The sequence below is a fragment of the Lissotriton vulgaris genome, chromosome 5, assembly GCF_964263255.1.
Source record: "Lissotriton vulgaris chromosome 5, aLisVul1.2, whole genome shotgun sequence".
In the NCBI taxonomy this organism is placed as follows: Eukaryota; Metazoa; Chordata; class Amphibia; order Caudata; family Salamandridae; genus Lissotriton; species Lissotriton vulgaris.
Window position 1 is genome coordinate 1,797,075,774 of NC_141693.1, and position 12,226 is coordinate 1,797,087,999.

At 41.3% G+C, this 12,226-nt stretch overlaps 1 protein-coding gene across 1 annotated transcript in view; it reads right to left on the minus strand.

The window, feature by feature from the left end:
- The window catches only part of CNP (2',3'-cyclic nucleotide 3' phosphodiesterase), a 49,277-nt gene that overhangs the window by 16,187 nt on the left and 20,864 nt on the right, over positions 1-12,226 (minus strand). The window contains exon 2 of the mRNA XM_086924153.1: positions 5,466-6,144. Coding sequence (XP_086780279.1) covers positions 5,466-6,144 — 679 coding nt within the window. The remainder of the gene's footprint in view (positions 1-5,465; positions 6,145-12,226) is intronic.

The window sequence follows — 12,226 nt, forward strand, 5'->3', positions numbered from 1 at the left end:
GGTAGCTCTCCAGCGACCGGTAAGTAGCTTTCCTATGTACTGTCCACACTAATAAGTTATAAGCATTTGCTTGGCTGAATTAATATATGTATACTAAAATTATAAAGTGTGTATTCAAGTTTAAAACGTGTGTATTTTCAGAACTCAAACTGATGCTTGGGAAAAAAATTGTCGAATTTCCACAACATATTTAACGCTGATATATGAGTGATAAATAATGTGTCATTGGGAAGACTTATGACTAACACTATTACCTTGGTGTCTAGGGCATTCCAGCTATTGCTGTTGTGCATTACCCATGTAATGGCCTTTCAAACTGGCAAAGCCCTTTATGGGTCTCGCTGAGTCAGCGCGTATGCGCTACCGGGAGAGACATTTAGAAGCTGCTTTGGGAAATGCTCCCAAAGCGCGACCAGCTTGCTAGAACGAGCACAAGGCGTGTTTTAGCGCGTCATCGCAATCGTGATGACTTTCGTTGCCAATGCTTGTTCCTGTTATTGTTTGTCCATTCTCCCCACCTCAGGTCCCCTAATGGAGAAGACAGGTTGCTACTCTCTGCATCCAAAGGCTGAAGGGAACTTCATCCTGCCGCCTGACATGTGCTGACTCTACCTCCCGTCTTGGGCCAGCTGACCTGTAGCGCTGCAGCTCTGACTGACTCTTTCCAGCGCAACCACGGGACCATGCTGCCCAATGCTTCAAGGGCACCCTTTCCTTTGTTGTCGCGCCTCTCACGACAGTGTGTACATTAACATTCCATGCTTTGACTACTCAGTACATGTGTTGGCGTGTTTTTCAGTGCGCCTTGGATGTCAAGTCCAACATATGGGGGAAGCAGCCCCCTGGGCTAGTAGTGGCATACAGAGCTGTGCTCATTTGCATCGTGTTATTGCTCCGAGTCAGTGGCAGTAACTGGTCGACGTTTAACTCGATGACCTCATTGGTGATCACACCTTTCTTTCAGGGACTGATAATCCCTCCGCGGCCCTCACTTTGTTTGCAGTGAGGTTCTGCATGCCTGCTGCCCTGACTTGAAAGCTAGGGAGTGTTTGAGGGTGGAGAGGCTGTCTTACTGACTTGTTTAATGTCTCACAATACCATTGTATTAGCTTTTGGGTTTAAGTAAATAAATTACAGTACCAGGAAAAATAACTACCAAGAAATTCACTCCACCGAGGTTACCATACTAATTAAACTTAGAAAAATACAGAAAAAGCATCACTACACTGAGATGTGACCTAGTGGTTAATGTGCAAACTTTGATACCAGGGAACTTGTGTTGGAATCCCATCTCTTCCACTTCACCGAACATTGCGTGATTTTGGCATAAAATTGTAAATATGTGAAATATATTGCACGTGGAATGGAATTATATAAATGGCGCCTCGCCTGGAAAATATAACTTACAAAAAATGCATAAAAATGTGATAATGTGCGCATGTAATGGCGGGCTACTTCTGCGTAGTTCCCCTATGTAATGCGATTACAATGCAAATGCAGTTCAGAAGTGACATTGTAACCACAATTGTCAGAGCACTGGCTAAACATGCAATGGAAATGCATTGTATACCGACAGTTAGTACCTTTTAGGTACTCACGAAGGCCTAAGAATGCTCTCGCTGCACCTCTTGATCACTGACACCTCAGGACGTGATGTGCCTAGTACAGAAATTTCAGTGAAGAGCACCAACACATGCACCGCTCATAAGATGTCTGCAGGAGGGGGGTGACATTTAAGGTCAAATCTGAAAATCATTATGTATTTAATGCATTTCTGTAACTCAATGCAGCATAGTGCACATTACACGAATGTAGAGGTAGGAGAGTGAGTGTGACTCACCAATGAACAAGAATTTCCTGCAGCATACACAATCTATACATTTTGCACAATTCATATTTGTATGTACAAAAAGCTCTAAAATGGGCACATTCCACAATGCGACTATTACTCTTTCGTTTTGTCTAACCTTTGCTAATAGGCCCTTATATTTTTGCACTTTAGTGGAAGTGGAAACATTCTCAGGCTTAAAGGCAGTGGTAAGTGTCTTAGTCGCCATTAAGACAGGAAAGGAAGAAACTTAGAGCATATTAATCATAAATTAATGAACGTACCACTGTCGAAAGATCTTTGTGCTCTGTACATTTTCCCAATTGTTTTAATAAAAGTCATTATTACAGCTACACACTCGCAACAAAGCCTGAATTTTTCTATTTTGCCTTTGAGAAAGGGGCCAAATTGAAGCAATATTCTTTTTCCAGACAAAATTAGTATGTGTCATAACTCTGGTATTTACTGTGAAATGTGCGTGGGAATCTTAAGATTTTGTATTTGGAATGCAGTCCTACAGAAATTGGAGAAAGAATAAGTGTGTAACAATCCCACGTGCTATGTACAACAAAGATGTTGCAAGTTTTTGCCACTTTTCAGAAATGTTCAGAAGAAGCGGGTTTCCATCTAAAATAATCACAGCAAAGTATTACCAAGCATTGGCATAGCCAATAGGTCTTGCCTTTGGGACCTTATAAGTATTTAATTGTGCAGCACAATATCCTTGTTACCATTACTGCCCTGCTTGATGCACGGATATGATTACTGCTGATAAACGTGCAGAGAAGGCCACTAGTGTTCTCTTGTTTGAGATGGTACATATTATGACACGACTATTTGTAGCTCAAGATGATTTTTCAATGAAAATATGTAGCTCTTATTATAGAAAAGGTTGGAGACCCCTGCTATAGAGAAATACCATGGTCTGCAACCCCACGGTCTACCCAGTAATAGATTACGACAACTGTGAACAATTAGACGCGCTTCATTTAGGAAACTGAAATTGTTCATTTCACACTTTTCCCAAGGCAATTTTTTTAGCATTCTCAGTACCCCATGAAGAACACTGAATCAGTACATAAGACCAAAGCATAACTCTTGGGTGTAGTATCTGGTGAGTAATGAATGTGTAACATAGCACGGACATCAAAGCAACATTTGAAAGGACCAATGGGAAACATCATTTACCACGAAGGCATTACCACTACTCACGTTTACCACGTGACACTTACCACGCAGGGTGCCTTCCACGCAGGGTACCTTCCACGACGTCTTTACCACGGGCTAGGGGGGAGACGTGGTATTCCTTGAAGTCGATCAGCGTGGGCATGAGGGGGCAGATGGAGGGGGGGGGGGCTCGGAGGGGAGCTTGGGGGGGCTGGGGGGGGTCTCCCCCCCCCAAAAAAAACAAGCAGATTAGTTTAACAAAAAAAACGGGAAAAAAATTAAAAGAAAGAGGAAAGAGCCTCCCCCAAAGACGTGCCGTATACGTCAAAAAAGTCCTTTTTTTATTTCGGTGTACGTGTTTTGACGTTTGTTTCAAAGGAGGATGGAAGTAAGGGCTCGAGAAGAAAGACGTGCAGGTAAGACGTTTCTACTCGTAGAAAAATGCAACGTTGTAAATACCAGCGTGGTAAAGCCACTTGCGAGGTAAAATTCGCGTGGTAAAGCCATGCGTGGTAACTGAAGTCGTGGTATAATCATATAACCAGGACCAATAAGCCAATTTTTTTCACAGCAGTAAATTTAAAGTGAAAAACTGAACTTTAGAATAACAATTTTCAACTGGATCCTATTCATGAAAAAAACCTTCAAAGTAAAGGGATATATTTCTATCTCGATCTCTTATTGGTTTTTCCTATTTACAAACATTCCCAGAAGTATACCTAGAAAGCTGAAGCAAGTGCCGGTTTCCAGGCGTACTTCTGGGTATCTCACAACATCCACCATGGGGAGGGCGGAGCTCCATGTGCAACCACATTTAGAGGGAATATATTTTTCCCTGTTGAGAAAGTTCTTTAGGGGTGATCCATTTCGCTCCATCCTGGTAGGAGATCCAACCATTTGCAGGGTAGGCAAGGCACGGATTTCTTAATAATTTCTTAGAACTAAAGAATGCTAAACTAACATACGGCTTGTGAGCATTCACACACTTACAAGGAAAACCACGTTTTGGGACACCCCTTTCCCACTTGAGTGGTATTTACTACTGCAAATTTCCCTGCTCTTACGGTGAAGAAATACACAGTGGTAAATGCTTCCCCACCTGTACGTAATCATTTTGTGAATTCCTGGCAGCTGTAAATGCTCATCACTGAAAGGCGGGTAGGAATATGACAAAGTCTGCCATAAAACAGTCTCTCTGTCTCATACAAGCCTCTAGAGAAAAGTGGCAACTTCATTATAAGCCAGTTCATCTTTCCTTAGATGCCCCAATTAGAATGCTGCAGTCAAGTGAAATATTTACAAATTAAATACATTTAAACGAGCAGAACATGCCAACCAACCTAGAACAGTGCTTTGCTGCCTATGTGGAACCAACATGGCAAGTTCTGTGGCACTGCTGGCTAGATTTCTTTCCCTTAACATTTCCAGAATGCAGTGCAAAATAATACATATGCAGGCTGGTGATTAGGTGGAACAGAACAAACATTGTGTAGAAAGAATATCGTTGAAACCGATCTGAGCAATGCCGGAGCAGAAAATTAGAAACGTTATATTCTTTCGAAGCACAGTATTCACTTTTTGTCGCAGAGGGTTGCTTTCGAGGTTCTTTGGAAACAAACATGTGTAGGTCATACAGTCATCACATTCTTTTAAAATATCACACAAGACAGCCCCAACACATTCATCATCAGCAATGAAGTGCACCCTAAAGTTTGAACATCAAAGCGAAACACCAGTGTGACTAATGTTAGGTAGTCAATGAAAACCAAACATGGACATTTCGAACGTTCAATGTGTTAGCAAGAAAGAAAAAAAATCATGGCATAGCCCCCACCTCCTTAAATAAAAAAATGCCTTTTAAAGAAGCCATCTGACAAAATCGCTGTACCTTCCAGGGTCACTGCGTCTTCATTTTTGCCAAATTAGAACAACACATAGATTTAGGAAAGGACCAAAGAAATAATAAAATGGGTTCTATGAAGAATATATTTTTAGAAACTGCTTTCCTTGGTCATCAATGCTGATCACCACTATCCAAACTTTTCTAAATATTTTTTTTCATTTTGAACACTGCAGCTCTTCAAGAGAGTGATGCGTGGGATTCAGGTATTTATGTGCGTAAAGGTCGCTGACTACTAAAAAATGTATATTAAAGCAGTGTAGGGTTTTCCCCATTTAAGCATCAATTGCAAGCTATCAGGAAGGCATGGTTACCCCAGATGCTGGTCTCATGCCTAGGGCATCAGCCACGGCCCTAGCTTCCACATTCACTACAAGGAGCGATCCTACACTTTCTATGGTAGTTTCCTTATGTATCTTTATTAATCGCTATATAAACTCTTTGCATTCAAAAATAAAGTGATGAAGTAAGTTGCTACCATGCAAGAGAATCTTCCTCTCCTAAAAGGTCACATTTGGTTCAGATTTAGACAAAAATCTCTTAAAAACAACCACCATCTTAGCTACGTACAACTGGGCTTTGCTCGCTTCCGGAACGCTTTGAGACTGCCAAGGTGTTCCAAGAAATTGTGCCTCATTTTTTTCAAGACATCCGCACTTGAGGTGGTCAGGAACCAGCCAAAGTATAAAGGCAGAACATCCGTGTCAAAGGGAGCTTTCATGCCTTTCAGCTCTTCCAATGATAGCTTCCAGTGACTCTTGTCCTTCAGTTGATTGCAATCCCGACGCCACTGTGTTTTTGGCTCAACAATGACAACAGTAAATTTGTGATCTTCTGCAATGTCAAAGATGGTTTCCAAGCGCTCCTTATCATGGTGAGTGTCATCCAGGACAATAACATTGACACCTTTTTTGTTGAAGTTTCCAATCAGAGCCTTATCCAGTTGGTTGTATTCATCGGAAATGACAGATTTGACTGCCGGCTTAATGTCATGTTTATCGGCTGAAATCACGCGGGCAACATCGCCGTACTTGTCAAGAATTTCTTTAGCCAAGTGAGATTTCCCACTTCCTGGGAGCCCTCTGAGCAGGATGAGAGTTTTTGATTCCTTGAATGCACCAACCGTGTGATCATCCAACAGAAAGGGGAAGTTCTGGCTCTCTGCCTGATCCTTTGACGCTGGAGAAGACATTTTGCGGGACAGTATCGTAGACAGAAGAGACTGGATCTTCCTTGTAATGCCTCTTTTCTAGCGGGTGAAAGAGAAAAGAAAAAAATGTTTAAAATAATTGAACATGCGATCCACCATATGACTGCATTTATCTGAAAATATTTTCAGATAGATTTACCCGATTTGCAGGTCATTTAATCAGCTGAAAAAATACTATACAATAGTGACAAATTTTTAAACCTGGACGAATTGCAAAACCTCTATAAAATACATGTAGCCCTCTGGTCATTAAATTCAACCCCCGTCTCCCTATGCCGTTTAATATTAGTGATTGATGGTAGAAAACCTGCAAAGGAGCTGGCACACATTCTGTGCATTTGTGGTATAAGCGTGCAAAATGCATGTGCCAAAGTTCTTCGGGTAAGATCGGTTACGCCATTATGCAGTTCAATATATTATACAACAGCTGATCCACCACTTAATCTATGAACCTAAGATACTTTCATTAATAAAGACTCATACACTCCTGGCTGCGTGGCATTGGCTGGTCCGTAACTCTAAAGCAGAAGTCCTGCTCCAGCATTGGCCCATCTCATTTTTTTCTGGCTCACCAAGGGTACTGAACATCAATATACATACAATAATGGACAGCTGTATATATTTACTATGGAGCGTTCATTCACTCGATTGAGGTGACACTACTTGCCCTATCACACTTCTCTTTCTCTCACTAAGAAGGTGCTATAACGTCTGTGACCTCAGAGATCCAGTGGGTGTTGTGGGTGAGTGATCTTAACAGTGCTTACATATCATGGCTCGCTTACTGCAACAACAGTGCCAAAGGTCCAGGTTCTTGACTCTCAGTGCCTTTCTACACCTCACCCACAGCACAGGCTGCTGATATGCCGCAATACCACAAGGGTCTTTGGAGTCCACATGCATTAACCAACCTTGTTCCCGTTCAGCTTGTCTTTTGTTCTCTATGGAGCTTGACGCCTCCCAAAGGAAGCCTTATGCAGGCTTACGCCCCTCCCCACCCACATATCTTCCTGTTGGTACACGCCTGATAGTCGCCACGATACATCAGTCGACTGATCAATCAATGGTAATTCAAACCTAGACTAAAAATGTTAATGGTTTGTAGACAAATAGCTCCAGTGTGCAGGTCACCACCCATTTATGTGCCTGCATGCACTGCCGTCAATGCAGACTAAGCCTAGGCAGACGTGGCAGCACCCGCTGGTGACCTCACAGACACTGGGGTCACTCACAATATTGGGCCCAGTCTTTAAAACACTCGCATTCACTTCTACAGAGAGTGCCCAAGCTCATGCACCATATTTAGAGAAAACCAAACCAGGCTTAAATACAATAGAGGAATCAAAGCAACAACCATGACATTTAAAGCGGTGCAGACATTCTGCAAATGTGTATTAGATTCACAATGTGCACTAATAAAAAGTGGCTTAATGGACAGAAGCAACTATGACAAAAGGTAGAGAGGAAGAATCCAAAGATTGAGGAGGAGGTGTGGCAAAACCATACCATCAGCAGTCCATGGCTTACATTATACATCACAAGCAGGATACTGAGAAGTTAGGAGAATGGTTAAAGCTATATAGGTGTATGATAATATGATGGAGTCATGTTGGAGAAATAGGACACCAGACATACTCCTAGTGAATGAGGGTGTGTTTAGTACATCTAACATAGCAAGGTACCTTGAACAGAGACTCAATAGAGGAACAAGGTACTAGAAAGTGTCAGCAGTGAAATCACACCACAGTGACATGACAGCTGTAGAAGAATACTTAGCTGCCAACTTCCTTTGGGAAACTAGGATCCATAGGTGGCGAAGGGTGGGCTGCAGTGAATATCCAGTGAGAATGGAAGCAGCTGTAATACTCTATTAATAACAGTGGTGATCATGCATCACTCCTCTATCCTGTACTGTTGCTCTGTATTGCCACTTCGAGTGGAAAGCAACTGATGGAGACACAAAAGTGGCATTCCTGAAGAATAACTTCCATTATCCACTTGGAATGGACACCAGCACTCAGCAGATGCCAAGTTCGTCCTATTCCTAGGGTTCAGATCGTGCTGAAGGACTTAAGGCTCAATCTACTTAAAAAATAATGCTAGGTGAGCAAAGGGGCCCTCCCCCCCACCACACTCCTCCGGACCATCACTTCACTTCCGGAATTCCGAATGGCCCTGAAGACCTGGCTGTTCGAATAAGCTGCCGGGACCTGTAAATACCTGGATACCCTATCCGGTGATTAGCCGTGCTTTATAAATCCTGATTGATGGGGGTGAGTGCTACCAGGGAGCCTAATCCACCTACAGGCCATCCATCCAATGTTACCAGCCAACAACCACGCAGGGGTTTTTGAAGATACCAACCCACTTCTCAACTCTTTGCAATGATTTATCCTTGTGTAATAAACTGTTCCCGCTCACTTATTTATATTTGATGTTTGTATTACAACTGCTTTTAGCTATGTAGGGTGCTGTGATGCTTTAAGATATTTATTGAATGTGCTATATTAAAAAAATCCAAAATAAATAGAGAAACTAAAGAAGCCCAATAACTAAGTTTCCTGAAAAATACAATGTTAGAATCAATACAAAAATCAGCATTGGGAGCAAACGTGGATTAGGAATAGTGTTTTTAAAAGGTTGACTAACAGGAAAGGGGGCAGAAGCAACGTTTTAAAAAATGGTAACCGGGGGAAGTAGTAGAAAGAAAAAATTCAACCTCAGTGTAAAATAAATTATAACGTAAGGAGTTAAGAGTAAAGGTTAGGGTAACATGACTTCTCTAGCAAAGTACTTAGAAATCTTGGTATGCTCTGCCATGACACACATCTACTGACTCTTTTACTGGCAATCGCACATACTCTTGGCATGCCCAAAGTCACAAGCACAGCAAAAGAACTTTATGTGAAGCCAGATGCATGCCCACCTCAAATTCTGCCATTCCACTTACCACACCATCCAGCTCACATAACCCAGTTGATTCCAGGATGTCTTAGGTTAACCAAGATAGGTACAAGTAGGAGTATTTTATTTTACTCTTTTCTCAAGGATATACATAAATAGTCATACTCTTTTTCAGGTGCTCAAGTGAATAGTGTGGTGCAGGAAGTGACATAAGTGATCAAAGTGAACGGACTGTCACACAACAACAACAAGGATGAAAACACAACAATTATATACAAATAGAACTAGTGAAATTCCTTGGGTAGGTCGACGGCGTTTCGATCTATTTAGCTTTTAGATCTTCATCAGGACAGATGAGCCTCCTGAAACTATAAGAATTTCAATTATAATCTGTTTCTTACATGTATGTTTGCATACCTACATGCGTGCCTTGTTTTTTGTTAAAAAAAGGTTTTGTGCTCCCTTCCTTAATAAAATTATATAATATATATATATATACACATGTTCAATTATCACATGTGCATTTCAGTGAGAAATATTAATTTAAAGTGCAGTGGGGAGGTATATAGTTGACCTCACCCTGGTGTTTAGCGCTTACTATAGCCATAGCCAAGGATCATCTATAAGCGCATGCATTATTTGGCACAGTTATTCTTAACAAAATTACTTAAAATGGTATATACCTTGCCTTTGCCTGTATAGGCAAGGAAGATTGTTTGGTGGTGCAGCTGCTTAACTGCCGTTATTCTCAATGGGATCTGCAGATAATGAAATCATAAATCAAAAGTGGGATAACCTAGTTAACATTCTTAACAAGTTTGAGGGATCCTTGGTTTAGGTTGGTCAGGTGAGTAAAACTGGGGCCAGTAAGTAAGGGGCCAGAGAGAAGGGCTAGAAAGCCTAGGACTTAGACTTACATTGTTTTTAGATGGTCTTCTAACAATGGAAAAACAAGTAGCGCTCAGTCACTGCTACTGGGACGAGGGTCCTACTTGTGCTTGTACAGTGAATAAAAAACACTTGGTTAGGACCTTTAGATTGCTACTGGTAGGGCTCTATTGGGCTAATTTTAGTGAAGGTACTTACTTAAGGAATTTATGCAAAGGATTCCGAGTTAGTTAGAAGGGGTCCGTTTAGCGCGTTCGTCGCTATTGCTTTAAAAGCATAGAGATGCCTGAAACTACAAGAAACAATCTGGTAATAACGTGGCTCGAGTTAAATGATTCAAAACGCCAAGGGTATTCCCGTGGTTGGTGGTTCACTTACCGAATTCATGCAGGATTTTGGCAGGAGAAAGGGGGTCCGAGTACCGCTTCTGTGGCTGCTCACATCTTTGTGAAAGCCCGGTCCGCCATTAATAGCGTGTGGGGACTAGTGCGCGCGCGCACCCACTGTAGTGTTACTAGCGGAGCGTGCGCACTGGAGATTAATCTGGAGCATGCGCCGGGAGTTAGTTATAAGTCATCTGCAAATAGCATGCGCAATGGAGAATGCGCTGGGAAAGAGTAATAGCCTTAGTAACCTGCAAGGAGCATGCGCGTTTGGTCACTAGTTCTATTTGTATATAATTGTTGTGTTTTCATCCTTGTTGTTGTTGTGTGACAGTCCGTTCACTTTGATCACTTATGTCACTTCCTGCACCACACTATTCACTTGAGCACCTGAAAAAGAGTATGACTATTTATGTATATCCTTGAGAAAAGAGTAAAATAAAATACTCCTACTTGTACCTACTACCTCTGCTCCCAAGCGATTTATTAAGTATTCGCTTCCTGTTCTAATTTCTACCAAGGACCCCTTGAGGCCTACCCTGAACCATTGTTCTTCCAAAGCATCTTGTTACCCCAGGTTCTATTGTATGGGGTCCCCTTGTTTCTAACAAACAACAACGTCTTAGGTTAACCATGCAACAAATTAATCTCATTTGGCTGTAGGGGTACACACACTCGGAGTTGCTTGGTGGATCATCCACACATGGAATGGATTTACTGAACGCCGATATAAGAGCCATGACCGTAACTTCTATTTACTCAAAAGTCCTAGTCATCTGTCTCCAGACTGTAAAATTCATCCTTTTACATTTTTCTTGTCAAAGAGTGCAGAAGAAGGCAAGACTGCTTTGAAAAATGTGGGTCATAAATACCTACCTAGAATAACATTGAGCAAGCAAGGGAAGGTGAAAATGTCTGAATTGTTCATGAGGAAGGCGACGCTTCTCTCCTGCACCCCAAGAAAAAGTTGAATAAACTCTGCATAATTGCATAACTCTGCATATAAATTGTCTAAAATTTCAGAGTGAAATATTCCAATACTTTTTTGATGTCTTGTGCAAGTAGTAACCTCCCTGAGGGTGTTAGCACTCATACTTAGAAAATGATGGTGCAAAATAATGAATTTGCACAATTCCCTTAAGAATATACTTATGGTTATACGTTTTACAGGTGGTTTAAATCTAGTTATGCAAAGTAAGATAGCCCATCATTTTTTAAAGATTAGAGTAGCCTTCTTTACTCCACATGTTAATCCTGCGTCTTTAAGGTAGATTCCAAATTATGTTAAAGGCGGAATATCTGTATGAATGCGGCATGGTGGAAAAAGTCAAGTGACACAAAAGTCAGAATCATACACCAAAGACATAAGAGCAAGACAAGCCAGAAAGGGTCATACAGCAATGATATTAGTCAATTATGCAGACCAGAGCGGTTACACCAACTCAACGTGCCCATGCCTCCGACAGCGGTCATGATAATACAAAAATCGTTATTGCTTCTACAACAACAAGGTACAATAAAAGCCACAGCTGTGGAAATCTGCTGGCACCACCAATCCAAAATCAGTAGCAAATGCAGCATTAATTACTCCTAAAATAGTTGCTTTTTATATCTTTCATAAATTTAATAATTTTATTCAAAACATCAGCTTGCCAATATCTGAAAATACAGATATTTCAGCATGAAATACAGTAATTTCATGTATCTAAATAAACTCACTTCCCTCAAACATTAGTTTTTTCATGAAAAACTTCTGTCGTGAAATACCAGCTCATCATTTTAGTTAATAAGAGTTTAGTTCCGAAACAGCTGAATGCCTTCTCCCCCTCGCACCCTCACAGAGAAGAGATTCGGCACTGAAAGTCCATTTATAATCTTCATAAAATACGAATTATCTAAATAATAGGATATCCGTTTTCACCAACATTATTCCAGGAATAGCCAAC